Source organism: Serinus canaria, chromosome 1, assembly GCF_022539315.1.
Source record: "Serinus canaria isolate serCan28SL12 chromosome 1, serCan2020, whole genome shotgun sequence".
Lineage (NCBI taxonomy): Eukaryota > Metazoa > Chordata > Aves > Passeriformes > Fringillidae > Serinus > Serinus canaria.
The window spans coordinates 52,708,022-52,726,227 of NC_066313.1; the positions used below are offsets into that span (position 1 = coordinate 52,708,022).

The following is an 18,206-nucleotide window of genomic DNA, read 5'->3' on the forward strand; positions in this document are numbered from 1 at the left end:
TGTATTTGTTTCACCTTTATATTTAGAAACACTTTACTGACTCAAGATTTTATATGCCAAGTCTTTCCTCAGTGTAACCCTGCCTATGATAAATGCTGAAAGCTTAAAAAAATACATCCTCAAAATCACCATAGAATTCGCTCATTTTCAGGTAAGTTGGATAAGTCAGTCTGAAGAATATATTATTTGTTATTTCTTAAGAGATAAGAAGTACTGAAAATAACATCAAATAAGAACTTCCTTGCAAGGATAAAAAGAAAAAAAAAGAGAACTTCTCTGTTTCTGTTGTTTTTTTAAGTCAGCTTAATTCACAGAAAGTTTGACAGAGGACTTTAGATAAGCTGTGTCTGTTTAGAAATGTGATTTTTCACTACCTTTAGAGTTCAGTGCTTCTATCAAGGAACTACTGTGCTCTATGAGGATCTGGTTGTTTCCTGTGGGTTTTTTTGTTTGGTTGGTTTTTTGTTTGTTTTTTTCCTTAAATTTAGATTCCTGAAATAGGAGCCAAACTGTGGGTTTTGACTTTTGAAAGCTACAGCCAAAGTAAGAGATCCAAAATTAGATATGAAATCTGTAGCAAATAAATAACAAATTACAGTGTTAACACTTAACTTTACTAAAGCCAAAGGCATTTTATATATACATTGAAAATAAAGCAAAGAATCCCACTTTATCAATTTTTTGTACATTAACAGTTTAGCAAATTATCACTGAATTCATATTTAAAGTGATATAACCTGGCAGCAAAAATCTAAAAGAATATTATTCCATTAAGAAGCATCATTTTATGTGTTTAATTATCATACCTCAATTTCTTAATTTAGCAAACTAAAGCAAAACAACTGCCATCTACAAGAAATTAGGAAATTAATAAAACTACAAATAAGCACCCAAAGAGCATCTAGTAATGTACCATTATTGAAGTAGTGCAAAAAGAAATAAAGTACAACATAAGAATACAGAAACACTAAGAATTCCAGGAAGATCAAGACATTGGTATATTTTTATCTCACCACTTTGCTCATTCTAACTATTTAAGCTCAGCAAATTGATTAAGGCCATTTTTAGGTTATTTTAGTAGTATCATAGAATGTTGAAAAATTGTGTTTAACCTCTCTCCTCATAGCTTCTAGCTTTCTCTAAAAACAGAAACCTAGAACTGCTCCCAAAGTCTTTCAGGGTTGGCACCTGCCTTATCTAAAGAAAAGCAAGTCTACCAGAAATGTAAACATTAATCTAACAAACAAGCCCCTGAGTTAGAACACAAATACACTTTGCCTCCAAACCACAGTACAGGCACATGTCAACAGCACTACCAAAGATGGCTTTAACCACTTTATTAAATTTAGGTTATGGCACCTCATTACTCCAACTGGACTTCAAAGGCCCATTCAATTAAATGCATATAGATTTATGAAAAATTGACCACTTTTTTCCTTAATACTAAGAATTCCTATTTCATGCTTCAAACAGGATGCTTGCAAGACATGAGATCTCAGAACAGTGCTCAGGCATAGATTTAAGTGCTGAATCACTATAAACACTTTCTGCATTGCTTTCCTGGGAAAATATGTAATTTATACAAGTAAGAAGTAATCTCTAAGTTTAGTGGATCACTGAACAGACAACCAAATAAATTAAAAGAACTTCTGGAATAATAAGCTTCAGCCAAATCAAGGCTGGTATCCACATAAAATGTTTTTGCGTATGACTCCCATTAAGCTGTAAGTCTTGCTTAACAAAGCCCACACAAAACATAACAGATGCTGGAAATGAGCAGAACATTATTGCCTTTGACAAAATTTGTAATATTTGATGAGCTACTTACCCACATCCCCATAGACTTGTGAGGTGTGATACTGTGGAATGTACTGCGTTGCCATGTCACCGGCTCCAGTCACAGGTGAGTATATGTGACGGGGTGGAGGGGGTATCATGGCTGGAAGAGGAAGGAAGCCGGGCAGTGGGGGATGTGGAGGCCTGTGTATCACTGTGTGACCACCAGGATGAAATTCTGGAGCCTGGGGAACCACCACAACCCTTCGAACACCGTTATCCTCAATAACCTGTACAGTGAGAGACACCACGCACCAAAAGAGAAATGACAGTCTGAAAAATATGCTTCTATAGATCCTTAAACAAAATCAGGAATAGTAAACCTTTTAAATCTGATGAAAATAAAACAGGAAATAGCAAGGGGAAAAAAAGGGACATTAAAGAGTTATTATGTTAAGTGTATTAACTGCAGCAATGCCATTAATTTCTCAATGTGGTGGGGAAGAAAACTTAAAAAACAATCTGCCTGTAAGAGTATCTAACCAACAACCTGGTATATGTATTTATGGCACGAGCCAAGCTTCTCCTGTGGGTCCCATTTCCATCCTCATTCTGCCTCATTCCTCATATACTGCCTGTATGCTACACTGCTGTAGGATTTGTTCTACAGCCTAACAACTAGACTGGCTCCCTAGAAATGAACTGGTGAATTGACAGACCTCACTCTGCATCAATGGTGAGAGAAGAGCTAAGAAGCGTCTGGTTTTTGCTCTGTCCCCAACTCAGCCCACCAACACTAACGCAGGAGACACCAGCCATAGTGGCCCTGCAGCAACCACCATATGCATCAAGCTGTTAGCAAACAAACTACCAGGATGGTAGTCAGCCCTCTCAAAACTCCTTCACAAATCAAGCAGTTCTAAAATTTTTTGTCCTTCTCCTCCCCATATCCTTCTACCTGTAAAGATGTCTTGAATCCTGAAGGAAGTCACATGCTACTCAGAAAACAGGGGCCTTTGTGGCAGCCACTGGCAGACTGTAGTGCGAGGGATTGTGAAAAATTAGCAAATGGGAGATGTGACAGCAGCCTTTGTGTGAGGTACCCAAGCGTGGCCCTTAGCAATGCTGGCAGAAATTCCAAGCAGTAGCAGTAGCATGTGCAATCCCATGGTGAGAATCTGTAAGACACATGGAGCTGAGATGTGCTGAGCATGGTACTCGTAGCACGTCTCGGCTGTGCACCACATGGGACTTTGGCAGAGAGCAGGCACAAGTGCACAAACTGTACCAAGTACTGAAGCAGAAAATGTTCAGTCAATGAGGGTGGGTCATCAACTAGACCAGGAACAAGGGTCTACCCCTGAAGCACCTCACATGATTACCCTCTCTAAATGTTTGTAAATTCACAAAAATATGTGACTGTTGGTGACATCAAGAGATGATCTTTGCATATTTTGACTTGTGTGCATCATGGTGTCAGTAACTTTAGTGTATGGGATACCAATGAATAAACTGTTCTTCATTTCCTAGTAAAATGCTGTAGAATAAAGTCACAGCAGAAACTGCAATAGAAGGTTTTAGACGGAACATTTATCCAGAAAAGGGGGAGAAGAATGGAGTACCACGACTACATTCAATAGCAGGGGACAAAGCAACCCTATGGCATAAGGGTTTACTGACATTTGAAATGAGATGGGGACATGTACACATACAGCAATAAACATCCTGGTGCAAGAGGAACAGATCAATAGATCAAAACACTTAGTGCCAAGCTGCTTTCAGCTCCACTGTTTAAGGTTAATGGAATCATGCTTGGCTAGATTTAGCCCTGTACCCTAGAGTGAATGCTTCCATCAAGTCCGTGACAGAAAGCTGCTTGGAGGATCATTGGTTTTACCATGTCCCCATTAGGGGTTGATGTGCATCTGGTACATCTGGAACAGAGCTTCTGATTTTGTTTTCTCTGCCAGCAATCTAATTTGTACAGCCCCAAATTATCCTGCTAGCTGAACCAATGCAAGGTAAGTGAGATTGGTACAGGAAATTGTTTCAAAACTTCACCACTGTGCTGAGAGAAACAGTGCTGTAGATAGAGCTGCATGCTTCTGCTACTGTAGGATATGCATATGCAACAACATTCAGAAGACACAGAAGTGTGTACACAATAGAGCTGACCCCACTTTACTTAACAGACAGCTGGAAATTAATGTTACCTAAGTGAACACAGCTTTAAAAAATATGCATATCATATGCCTTTAAGAAATGGGTTATTTTCAGTACACAGAAATTGTTCCTTCTTGGAAAAGAGTAATTAAAGACAATACAATTCAAATCTGTGTAACCATAGCTGTGTGGTATTCTAAAGGCAGAATATATTAGCAGTAAATACAACCAGAACTTCTCCTGTCCAATGAAATTTTCTAAACACTGAAATGTAGTTTTAATTATTTAAGTCCCTTTTGGCTACAAAACCTCCACAATACTGCAACTTATGATTTTATGAGCAGACTCAGATTATGTAGGAAGCAGCTCCCATTAAAAAGCAAACGAGCTGCTCAGTTTACAACTTGTTTCCTCGGGCTTGCTAATAGCCTAAGTAACTTAGAAATAGTCACCCAATCCATAACAGCGGGGACCTTATGTTTAACAAGCCTGTAACTGAGCTTCCAGATCTAACATCTGCTCAATGGTAGGCTTCTAGCAGACAACCACATAGATAAAAAAGCTCCAAAAAGCAGCCAGAGCATCATGCTAAGTCTATAATTTTAAGCTTAAAAAGTAAACAAGCTCTCTATTATCCCAGTTGTGCTAGCAAATTGTGGTTCTGGCACAGGTCTGTTTGGTTGAGTGAACCAACCAAACATCACTGGAAAACTCACTGCAGACAGTGAATATAGATGGCTTAAGAGAGGATGAATAAAGATGGGCTTTCTTTCAGTTTAACAACTACAGTTCCAAAAGAAGAGGAAGGGAAAAGGAAATCAGCTGATGAATTGCTTTTTAGTTATGTGATATAAGAAAAGTAAATCTTTTATTCAGTGGTTATCCCCAACTTCTAACAGAGGACAGTACACTGCATCACTGCCAAACAGGAACTGAAGCAAGCAGAGGCATAATAGAACTAAATGAAAATGGAGAGACAAAAGATGGTTATGTTGAAGTTCTTCCAGGCTGACAGCTTAGGACATTTAGCTGGTTTCCTATTCAACACAAAATATAGCTGCAGCTGCTGACCTTCAAAACTATACCTGAAGAAACCACAGAAGTTTGCTAGGACTGCAGTAGGTCTGGGAAAACCCTTAGCTCTATAATGTTAGACTTCTCTGTTTTGCAAGACTGCTATCAAATCTTCTGGCTTGTAAGAGGAACTCCCATCATAAACCTCAAAGTCTGGTATGTTTTGTCAGTAATAAACACTTCAGTAGGTTTATAAAATACAGGTTGTCCTGGACTACAGCACTTCTACTCAGATGAAAACAGCAGGTGAGCTCATTCCACCTGCACTCTGAGCTGGATAGATGTGAGGCTCCTTCAGCTCAAAGGTCAGAGTGTTGTGCTAAAACAACACCTGCTTGGACTAAAAAACTCCAGTGAAAGACTAATGACTGGGCCTCAGCAAGGCCCAGTCCTTCAGCATCTTTGATTCAAATTGTCCTCAAAGGAATGATAAACTAATTCAAAAAGTATTTTTCAGATTGGCACATGTCACACAACTTTAAAAATATGTACTTCATCAAATGAAAACAAGTAAGAAATATAGTAAAATTCCAATTTTCACTTGGCTCTAAACTTCTTTCAGTTCTTTAAAAATAAATTCTAACAGGAAACAGGACTTTTTACTACAACCTGAAGATACATGGACTTTTAGTGCTTATTTATAAGTAATTTTTCTTCTTGCTTGGGAACTCAACTACAAAGGATGCATAGAACCAACTTAACAGTCAACTTGCAAAAGATGAAAAATAAAATCAGAGTAGTAGTCTGTCTACCCTAACAGCTTTTTATTTTGCTAGAGGACAATTTTTTATTGTTGTTTAAATAATTTGTCCCACATCTGTTGACACCGTGGGCTTTTTTGTAGTACTTTATGCATTGTAGTCCCTTCTCAGTGTACACCACTGGATGCACACTAAGTCAGAGGTAGACTGGTCATGACATCAGAATGCCTTGAGAGAGACTTGCTTCCTGGGGAGTGGCATTCAACTGCTCTAAATTCCAGATCTGACCTACTAAGCCCTAGACTTGTTCTACAGGCAAGGGAAAGAAAGAGGCACCATCTAAAAGGCCACACATCTCATTATAATTCACATGTTAGAAATAACAAAATTTCTTCACGTGTGAGAAATCATCCTTTTAATCTGCTTTAAAGGATGTCCAGGTTATCTAGCTCACATTTAATTTCCAGGCATCTAAATTAGGAATCACACAGCAGTGAAAAAATGAGAGCCCCATTTTAAGACAAATGGTGGAAACGATAGGTTATTATACGATAACCTAGTCCCAATGGACAGCTGACATTTTTTTCCATGTTTTTAGCTGTACTTTTTCAACTGACCTGTTTTTCTCCTTATCTACAGGGAACTTCCCAGACATGAACTATGTACATGTATAAATTATATATATATATATATATATATATATATATATAGCTGCCTAGAGAAAATATCCACTAACACAGGAATCAGTATGGGTTCTGCACAAGCAGATATTTGGGTCATGACTGTATTTTATATTCAGAAGGAATCTAGTACATTAGGATTCTGAACTCAGCAAGGAACTGTGCTTGCTACTGTCATGTACTTAGTTAATATATAACTGAACAGGCACAGACACAGCATGAGAAGTCTCCCACCTCAGAAATACTAAGAGACATCTCCTCTTATCTCCTTGCTTGATCACAGTGACTGAAATCTAACAAATTATTTTATTAAATTAGCAATTATGGTTCCAGTTCCAAAATTTGCATGAAAATAAATAAATTAAGAAGCAAGTGAAGTGACATACCTGTGGGGCATATCCAGGAGGCACATAAATAGTAGGCACTGAACCATTTGGGGACATCATTGGAACCTGAGCAGGACCTAAGTGGGTTACAGAAATATTCAGTACAGCACCATTTAATAATTTGAGAAAGCTGAAAGAACATACTGAGCTGCAAAGGCTCTGTGAAAAAGATACAAGATAACATGGATAAACAAAGGCAATGAACTGTACATATAAAATTATAGCAAAGGGCACTCTTCAAAATCTAAAAACCAGTTGAACAAAACCAGAAACAAGATAAAAAAAAAAAATCCCCAGCATATATTTCTCCCATCTCTGTCAATAAACTCAGAGAAGAGTTCATGTAAAAACTCAACAGATGACAAATCAAAAGAAATGTCCCAAAGATGAAAAGACAATAGTAGAGACTATTGACTATAAAACAGAAACAAACAAAAATATTTGAAACAAGCTGCTGAAAGCAGATCATATTCAGTTAAGAGATACAAAGAAAACTGGCTGGATTTTACTATGGTCTTATCAACTAAAGTAGTGTCAGTACCAAAGCAGCAGGAGGTGGTAAATGAGACATGAACTTAGGGTCCCAGGGAAAAGCCAGTCTATTTACCAACTAGTAAGTCTGCTCCAGCTAATGGGAAAAGCCGGGACACCATGGTGATCCTTGTACCATGCAAACCATAAAAAAAGGAGTTTACACACACTTCGATAAATATGACACAAAGAGAATGTATTAAGGTGGCATTTGTAGATTGTATTGTAGTATTGCCTAGAAAATCAGGTACCTTCAAGAAGCACAGGGATGCTGTCACATACTTGGATTTTCAAAAATCTTTTGACAATGTCTCTCAAAGGCTCTTAAAGAAGTAATGCTGCCTTTGGTTAAAAAGGGAAAAGGTCTTTCCATTAATAACTGATTGGAGAACAGGAAACTAAGAGAAGTAAATGATCAGATTTCAAAGTTCTTAAGTGACCAAGAAAAGAGTCCCACAGGCAACCAAAGAACCTGTTCTGCATATTAGACAAAGCTTCCAGAAAAGAAAATGAACAGCAAGGTGATAAATTGTTGCTATGTTTTCAGAGAGCTGTAAAGGATCTCACAGTACTCACTGATCAGATGACAAAAACCCAGAAGGAATATTGTTATTAAGTGCAAAGTGATGCATCTAGATAAAACCAGAAGTGTTTCTTTACAGCGATAAGCCATAAATCAGATGTAAACAAACATACAATGCAGCTGCTACTTGGATTTCTAAACAAATACCAGCCAAGGGTTGTTTAGTGGTATTTGCAGAAAGAAAGAGAACATTAAAAAATCATTACTAACAGAACAGGGAACAAGCAGAAAACATCATTACGCTGTACTATAAATTCACTCTGTACCTCAAATCCTTGAGCAATGAGTTTGACTCCACCGTTCAAAGAAAACACACAGGACTAGAAAAGGACAAAAATTGTCTCCAGTGGCTTTCTGCCTGTTTATCAGGAAAGATTCAAGAGACCAGGAATTCAGGATTCTTCCACAAGAAGATGATTAAAGGGCTGGCAGCAGAGAAACAGCAAAAGACCTATTTAAAAAAACCCCTAAAAATTGAAAGATAGATAATTTATAGTTTTTCATTTGCAAGAACCAGAGATAGTAAACTAATTCACCAGGTAAGTTTTATAGCATTGAAGGGAATTTTTCATAATGCACAGCTAAATTGTGTAACTCCTTCCTTTAAGAACAGTGTAGAAACTGAAGATTAGGTTCAGCTTGGGAGAAGTAACCCATTAAGAGCTGTAAAAAATATAAGTACTGCTTTTGTATAATGAACAAGGAAGTTTCTTCTGTGTGCCTGCCCTAGCCTTAGTCCACTTTAGTATTTGATACTGGTCTCTACCAGAGTGAGCACATGGGTACAGGCTCAAGAGGGACATCCTTATATTACTGTGTTTTACATACACAAGGGAACTACACTAAATTTTAATAATGAAAGAAATACTGAAACACAATGTAATTTGAACAAGTTTTGTGACGAGACAAAACATTGGAATTCAGACACTGTAGGCTCCATTATGCAAATTTCCAATTCAGTATATTGAAGCTACCAGTAGTACCAATCCAACTTAGTGGTCTCAGTAATACTTCTGAAAGGGCATTCATAGCCCCACCTTAATGTTTTTTAAAACTCTGTTAGGATCTGCAAATGGAAAATACTAAGTAAATGCAAAGTACAGTAAGTAAAATTAGCATACCTCACCATGATACATATGGACTTGACAGAAAAATAAAAGTACCTCTGTCTGAAAGCAAAGAGCAGGGAAAAGAAAAGCACTCCTTAGAAAAGCAGCATGCAATCCAACTTGATTGCATGTATTATAGGAATTTAAGAAAAAGTGCAGAAGTTTGCGAATATGCTACCTAAAAAGAATCACAGCTTTATTATCAACAAAATGCTAACCCACAACAGGAGGAGGGGGTGAAGAGACTTTTTAAGAACAAGGTCTTTAATGAATTATTCACTGAACTGTGAAACAGCAAATATAAACATACAGTAAGCTATAAATTGAGAACTGAACATTCTTCCAGTGTTTTTGCTCATCTGAAACTCAAAAATATTTCAGCAAAAGTTTCTCCTGAATATGAAGTGCTAAAAAGAAATGAAAGTGAAGCAAAAAATCAGCAAGAGAAATGTAAAATAGTGCATTACCTTACTACAATAAATTCAAAAAGGAATGGAAGCACATTTAAAGTTGCCATTGAAATAAATAATGGTTTAAATTCTTACATAAGAAGGTGGTCTTATACAACTTGTATTTGCTTACCTGCAGTTTTTCTATAATGACTACAAAACACTGACACTTCCATTAAACTCACAATTTAAAACTATGTAATTTCCAAGTAAATGGAAAATTAAGACCACATTTACTTGAACTTCTTACAGAACACCATGTCCCTGGGGGATGACGAAACTCACATAGGCAAGCGATTTCTTTGATAATTGGTGATTATCTGTGTTTGGCTTTTTTGTTTTGTTTTGCTTTAAGTATCTAGAGAATATTGTTTAACAACCTTTTTAAGGTTTACTTATTTAGCACTTTAATCTCTCTAACAAACACAGAGCAGTTATCTCCCATCCAGTACAAAGGTTGATCCACGAAGCCATTTTCAGTATACCATAATCTAGCAGTCACAAAAATAAAGGCACAAACTGAGTGTATGAACCTGAAAAAGTATTGCAGGGTTAGAATAGAGCCAAATCAGTCGTTTCAAAATTTGCATCCCATCTTTTGCACTTTAAAGTACCAGAACTAACAAAAACATGTTTGAATATTCAAGAACTCTAATTTACTTCTGATTAGATTTCCAAGTGGCTGTGAAATGAAATTTCTAGGCGGATATCCAAGAAAATGATAAGCATGGGACAAAATGTCGGCAGACTTCACAGGTGTTTTGAATGAACATTGTGTTTCACAGCAAGATTACTGAATTCTTGATAGGAAGCATATTACAACCTGCAAAACTTTATCTGAAGATAAAATTATAATATGCTATACAAACATGTATTTTTTCTTCCCTAATGTGAAGATCTCAGCTCTCTTGTGGTGTAATACACTATAAAAGGAATTTTCATGTTTTTAGGTATTGGCTGGACTGCTGCATGACAAAACCAGTGTGTTTTACCATGAGGTGAGAGTTATTATAAAGTATCAGCAAACAACAGCATTAGGAGTTCACGTTAAGGAAACATCTAATTTTTCATTGCAAATAAATAGAACTGATTTAATACAAATTACTGTATAATGAAAGTTGATGACTTCATTGTTGGTAAGGGGAGGTCTCAAATCTTTGACACATTTTCAGGTATACAAGTTCTCTTACACAGTAAGTGGAAAAGAAACATTGTGGGAGTGGAAGCAAGCGCATAACTGGTTTACTTTATTACTGAAATATGTCTCATCAAACTCACTAAGGGGTGATTTAATGGAACTGAACCCAAGACACAGATGCTTCACCACACTCTCAATTTATTATTGTCCTAAAATATAACCAAGGAGGAATACCTCCTTCCCCTAGCAATAGCTGATGAACTTTTCCAACGTGTCTATTTGAGCAGACTATAAAAACCTCTTTATGCTCATTACAGCCACCATAAACATGCAGCAAAATTATCAGCACTGCATCATTGCTAGGATCGTGACAAGCTGATAGTAACACCTGAAAACCTGAGGATATCGCCACCGCTCGCCTAGCACATACACCATTTCTTTTTATTTAAACCATGAAGCATCGCTGCATTTTAAGCGGTTCATAAAGGCCCAGGCAAAGGTGCACACACCGGATTCCCAGCGCCAGGCAGGGAATGCTCTTCCGGGGCACTCAGCGCCCGGCCCTGCGCTTCAGCAGCCGGGCTCCTACGGCCTCCCAGAGCTGGGCGTCCTGCTCCCCTCACGGCTCCGGGGCCACCGCGGCCGCCGGGACCGCAGCCGCCCCCCTCCAAGAGCGCTCCGACAGAGGGGCCTGGCAGCGCTCCGACTTCTGCCCCACAGATTTTTATATTTTTTTTCCTGGCCATTGCAGCTCTCCCCCATCCGCCACTGCCGCACGACCGCGGAGGCCGCCGGCCCGCAGGTGTCGTGTTTTACCGCGGCGGCCGAACCGGGCAGGCGGGAATCCTTACCGCTCATGTCGGGCCGGGCCGAGCCGGGCGGGCGGCTACTCCCGGCGCGCCGCGGCAGCGGGGCGGGGCGGGGCGGGGCGGCTCCCCTCCCTCAGGTGCGCGGCCGGGCCCGCTCCGCCCCGCGGCCTCTCCGCGCCCTGCGCCCCGCCCTGCCCGCGCCGCCGCTTCAAGGGCCAGCGCCCCCGCCGAGAGCCACGTCCTCTGCCATCCCGCGGGGCTCTCCGCTCCGCTCTGTACTGCAATCTACCGACTGTCACTGCCTGCCGTGATCCGAGTCATTTAGCTGAAAGCTTTTACGTTAATTAGCATAATTAAGTGCTAAAGAATTTCTTAGGCCCAGTCCTTCCAGAGGATTTTCCTTGAGCTGACCTGCTAATCAGTTTACACTTAAGAAAGGAGGTGCACAAACAGATCTGGTTACAAACAAACACTTTCCGGCCCAGCGTTTGGAGAGCTGCAATGACTTTGATAGTAATCTATGTGGATACTGCGGCTCATGAACACTGCTATACTTAGCATTAGTCTAATGTGAACGGTGATGAATCACTGCTATCCCCAGGAGGAAATAGCATTCAGGATTTACTGCAGCACATTAGGTTAACTATGGCTCTATAACCGAACACCCACACTTTGACATCACACAGGCGATGATATGCATCACTGACGCAAGCATTGACAGGATCAAACACAAAGGCCACAGCAGCAGAAACAATAGAGCGACAGCTGACGTAGCAGCACACCCCTCTAACACTGATGGGCTGCAGTAAATCAATAGTCCCAGATGCCACAAACAGTTGCACCACTCTATCTTTTACATAAGGACTAAGACTTCAAAGTTTTATTTTGGGTTCCCAACAGCTACAACTAATTAAAAAATCCAGCAATAACAACCACCACCAATTGGTCTACATTTGTCTTGTAAGCCGCGCCTGGAAAATACTTCCAAATTAATACTTTAACCTCAATATCTTTACACATACTAGGTGCAACGCAATAAAAGCAAGTAATAAGAAAACAAGAAAGCAAGTACAGAACTTACTGTTTGGCCTAAGCTGGAGAAGAAGCACAAGAAGGAACTGGGATCACTGCAAGGACACAGGTGATCAGAAGACTTCAGCTGGCAGTGCTCTCAATTTAATGTATCCCTTATGCTCTAAATTCATCCTGACAAAACAATCCCTTCCCTTCCCCCATCCATCTGTCTACTTTTGCCATCAAGGCTGGGGAACAGCAGCTGACAAAGCCTCAACATCAATTGAAATGTATTAACTGACTAGGGGAAAAAAAAAGGAAACCTATCAGTAGACAGCAGGCTAGCAAACAAAAGGAAAAACGGAAGGTAAAACATTATCATAGTTCCTTTCAAAAGTGGGGGGAGGGGGGGGGAGCATCAGTTTCTTTTACAGAGACTTTGGAATAATGGATAAAAGAGCAGAAAGCTATGAAGCCTAACTAGAGTATTTCTAAAGATTACATCCTAATGAGAGCCTGATCTTTCCCATGAAACCACACATACATATTCACAAGAAAATCCCTTCTCAGGCAAAGTGCAGAGATGACAGGTTCCTATAGCACTTTATCACTAATGCAGCTATCAGTTTTCTTTTATAATGGCCTGACATGCTTTCAAAGGAAAAAGGTGACAATGGTTTCTATGTTCAAATGTTAAAAGTACTTTTACTTCACCTGTTTCTAAACAATGACCATGATGCAATTTCGTAATTAAAAAAAACCTGTGAGTCCATGCTTTTGAACAGCACAAACTTCATAAGACAAAGTTACAGTTGGGAATTTGCAGAAGAATGATTGAAGTCGTTTGAGATACTACATTAATGAGACTTTTTATACCTACTTTCTGAAGCAACTGTGTGCCACAGTGATGAATTCTATTCACTAAAAAAAAGTAACATTGATTCAAAGATGTTAATGTGGAAATACAACATACATTTTGTACTGTGTAGCAGAGGCTGTTAAATTACTCTGTTTATTTTTCCAGCTTAGGGCAATGATTTAGTAACTATATGGAAGAGTTACATGAAAAAATTGTTCACTCCCTCACAGAGTTCCAGTTTAAATATTGGGTGAACCATAAATCGCTGCATTTCAGAGGGAGTCAAATGTGATATACCATACAGAGAGGTTTTGATAAAAATGCTATTATTCTTAGCAGGAAAAATAATCTGCACTCATTCTAATCTAACTGCATATAGCTTAGCTTTTTCTTCAAGGAGAGCCTAATTTCCTAGCACTGATGCTGAGCAGTACAGATCTGCAACTTTTTCAGACTAAAATTTAGTATTTGTACATGCTGCTTAATCATGTTGCACTTGATGCACAATATTCAGAATAATCTACAATTTAATAATCTAACAGTTGTTACCACTAGAATTAGTGTTTTTCTAATCAGGTGGGTTTGGGTTTTTTTCCCCATATAGCACTGCAGACGAGGAAGTTAAAAAAGTTAAGCACTGCTACTGACAGCTGCTTGTGGTTAAGAGTGAAAAGCACAAGTGAGTCTCAACAGTTGGCAGTTCTTGGTGTGTAGACAGTGTCTTCTACAAAAGACTGTGTTGATCCAGAGAAGACATATCTTGGAAGGAACAAGCATTAACTTCAACTTCCTCCCCCTGCCTGCCTGATTGTGCTAAGAATAGTATTACATAGCATAATTACTTGTAAAAGCCTTTTCATCATCCTGGTATTCAACTTTTCACACTAATGAGGTTTTTTATTTACTTACCTGGCTACACTGGCTGGAGACTAGAATGCAGAATTATCTGGCACATTCTGCTGTCTCAGCTGGCACCCAAAGAAGTCTCCTTTCCTATGTGCAAATTTCTTAACATTATTCCTTCACAAATCATTATGCGCACGCGCGCGCGCACACACACACACACACACACATATCTAGGTATACAGATATATATACACACACATATACATAAAATTACTTGAACATGATTTACTGAATATTACTAATACAAATCTTATGTATTGATTAAGAAAATCAACAGCATTCATATAAATGCTGTAACAATTTTAACAGATTCTAAGGTAAGGTATTTTAAAATTAGGGACAAGAGAGAAGAGTCCCTGGATATAAAACAAAAAAAAAAATCATCTGCTTGTGCAAACTGGGATTAATACATCATATACAGTATGAGAAAACACAACAAAAAGTCATATCAGAAAAGGCTGTCAAGAAGAAATTCAGTGCCCAACTCAAATTTTTATTTCTATCCAAATCAGACATCTCTAAAGACATACTACTGAGCCTCTGAAATCTACTAATAACAAGTACTTTCAAATGAAAATCTTTGGATTGTCAAGGTTTTAATCTAATTATATAAATACAGCGCATGAAAAAGATTTTGAAGTAACACTTTATTAGAGAGTTTTGTTTCAAATCATTAGTGGAGAAAACAATCCATGAAGCTGACAATTCAAAAGATGACATCTGTGATGAGAAATCATTCTGTCATGTTACAAACTGTAAGGAACAAGATCCAGGCAAATTATACAGAATCATATGGCAAAAGAGAGACTTAAGACCAAACTGAAAACATCTGATGTCATACACCTTACACTTTGCAGCATCTAAAGCAAACACTTGGCTTCAGCAGCCTGATTCACTGACTGCCCCCAGAGGACAAGTCTCTTCTTCTGCACATTCACCACAGCTCGCTCCTCTTTAGGAGAGTGCTGTGAACACCAAATGAAGAAATAACCTGGGTCACTTCTGCTGGAGATGGACCACTAGAAACTGGAATGGAACACGCTTAACTCATTTAATCCAAGAGCTTCTAAGTGAAAAATTCAGAGCCAGCCTTTAAAACAGGAAAAAGAACCCAGGACTTCACTTAAATCAGAGAGGAATCCCTATTACATCAACAGAAAAAGGCAGCTTGCTTTCACATGTATTTTCACTCTATCTAGAATCTTTTTTTTGAGGAGAAGATGCCCACCTCCAAAAAACAACAAAAGGAAAAGACCAACTCACCCAGAGCCTCATGGCTAAGGGACACTGCTGGAATCAGGGAGCTACAGGTTTAGATTTTGTGGTACTTGCAGAGGTCAGATTTTTTTTTTTTTTTTTTTTTTTTTTTTGTTGTCGTCGGCAAGTGCTTTAAACAATTTTCTGCTGATGATACTGTTTGTGTTTCAGAATAAAAATACAGCCCAAGCAGACAAGCAGCCTTTCTTTTTGGAGACACAGAAAGGCACCATTTATATACTGTTTCTATACTGTCTCTGCCTTTGATGTCTGTCTCCTGACTGTCCCCTGCAGTGTCATGTTTTGTAGCATTAAAGGCATGTAGGGAATTCCATGGTCAAAACAGAAGAAGCAATGGATTGAGCATGCTTGCTAGGATTAAATCATTATTTAGTGGGTGAGCTGGGTTGCATCTGAGACTTCAGCAGCTAAATCTAAGTAAACTAAGGTGGGATCCAAGGATCTTAAACACAACCCCTTGCAATCACAGTTCTTCCCACAAACATATTTTTCTATGTCTTTTCACTAGTAACAAGCCTATAAATGCAGATACAATAGGGGATGCTCTGAAGACAGTAGAAATAAAAGTTTGACTGAAGAACTACTGATTCTGCACACTGTTATCACTGCAACTGATGTGATAAGTACTTAACATTTAGATTAAGATTTCTGGTTCTGCTAATGACTTAAGCTCCACATACAAGGATTTTCATGTCCAAAAAGCTTTGCAGAAATTTGATCCCAAATTAATTAACCACAAACCAGGATACAGATAAAAAAAGCTAAGTCTGACACGATATTGTCAGTCAGACTTAGGAACACAGAAAGGTGCCATGCTTGCTGCAAACATCTGCAGCCTCTTCTGCAGTGAAATGCTTCTACTATTGCACAATTCCCTTAACACTACGAGCCAATTTACACTGCAAACCTCACAATTTACTGCTCAAAGTGATGTGAAAGTGGTTTTCAGGGTCTGAAATCTAACTAATAAAGACTATAAAATCTGCATATTTTAAACTTGTTTGGGAATTTGAAGTTTAAAATTTGCTCTTTTTGGTGTTTTATGTGACAGACTCCTTGATTCTCCACAATGAACTCTTTACAGGTCACTTAAACAAGGCATTATTTTCTACAAATCTCAAGCAAGTTACCACATATGGGAAGTACGTGAGCTCAAATACTAAGAGCATCTATAGCAAAGGCTTCTCTTGATAAAAAGCTTTCAGCAATGTTAATACACATGCATTACCAGAAAGAAAGTATCTGGGAAAGCAGTAAGCTGGGACCAGAAACAAAGACAAGCCTATATACCACTGCAGTGTTCTCTTCAAATTCAATTTGCTTTGTAATCAAATACGTTTTGGAAAGTAACACACCCACTGCTTTGGCATCCAAAATGAACTTGGAGCCAGAAAGAACTGTGTAAGGAATCTACTTACCTGTGCCAAACAAGAGGCCAGGGATGAAACAAATAACTTGGCTCAGACATACAAGGTTGTCATTCCAAACCAGAAGAAAGGAAAAACGACACACGCATACAGTGGAGTTCCTAACCATACATTATGTATGGATCAATATAGCCCTCCATGAAGGAGCTGAGACAAGAAAATTGCTAAATAGCTGCAAAGTAAATGTGCTCTTTGTGCAGAAATCTTTTTATTTCTTCACTATTGTCTGGATGCAGGAGATGAAAATTTTCTGTTGTTGAACCATGAGGGCTCAAGGCCTGAAAAACACTTCATGAATCAAGTCTATTCACCTGCAATTGCAATTTCATTCCCCCATTACCATACATCAAGATCCACCATGAATGGATTCTATGTAGAAGCATAAAGACCAATAGCAAAGCTGTTCTTTTATCCATGTATCTCCCTACTGGACTGCTCTTCTAGAGCACCACTCTCCTATGTAGCCAAGTTTCTTGTAATTATAAAAAAGTATTTCACAGCCATTTGATAGCCAGCTGGACTCTAGACTAGCTCTGGCATTAACTATTTTTTTTAAATCCCCGTTGTTTTCTACCAAAAGTCATTTTTAGCCAAGCAAATCAAGCTCTTCTACTTTCTTTTTATATTTTCTCCTGAATATCCTAACACTTCTTACTCACAACACCTGCAGTCAGCTTCATTTCATCTTTTGTAAACATGAGTTATCAAATTACAGTTAAAATCTTAGCAGAATCCTGTAAACATCCCAAGCTATATTACCAACAACTGTCCTGATGCATTTTATGATCACACTAAGCTTTACAGATACATTGTACTGGAGATAATATTTATCTTGTGAGTCAAATAGATAGCTTGCCTGCTTCTTCCTTCTCCTTATCAAGTTTCAAGTAAGATCCCCATCCATAATTTATTAATCTTATGCACAACCTTGCATCGTATATGACTGCATTTCACCCAGTTCAGGGTACCATTCAAACAACACTCCTTTGGACAACTACTGCATGTTCTTGTGGATCTTTTACCACTTCTGGAATACAGATCTCCTGTGCCACTAGAGTCATCTGGATGATCAGCTTTGCTGAAATACCAAGTATTTCTAGAATGTCTTGTTAGCTGAAAAGACACCTGAGTGCATTGATTACTGAGTGATTAAGGAGGAATATATTTACATCCTAGGTTGGCTGTGCATCATGCTTTAGCATTCAATCCTTTCCTATTTCATGCGCAATTTAGAACTTTTAACAAAAAAAAACCAAAAAACTGTTTGATCACTATTTCCAAAGAACTTCTGCTGAAGTTCTTTGGAAATAGTGATCAAAAACA

The 18,206-nt window shown here is 38.5% G+C and overlaps 1 protein-coding gene across 6 annotated transcripts in view; it reads right to left on the reverse strand.

The window, feature by feature from the left end:
• Window positions 1-18,206, reverse strand: part of FNDC3A (fibronectin type III domain containing 3A) — a 109,391-nt gene that overhangs the window by 42,281 nt on the left and 48,904 nt on the right. For 2 of the 6 annotated variants that reach the window (XM_050970625.1, XM_009102935.4), the window contains exons 4-5: window positions 6,781-6,857; window positions 1,829-2,066 (exon numbers count right to left, since the gene is read on the reverse strand). In XM_050970625.1, the coding sequence (XP_050826582.1) occupies window positions 1,829-2,066; window positions 6,781-6,857 (315 nt within the window). Of the gene's footprint in view, window positions 1-1,828; window positions 2,067-6,780; window positions 6,858-8,160; window positions 8,298-11,441; window positions 11,514-14,181; window positions 14,266-18,206 lie in introns of those variants that run through there. The other 4 variants (XM_050970635.1, XM_050970631.1, XM_050970636.1 and 1 more) reach the window with 4 other exon arrangements.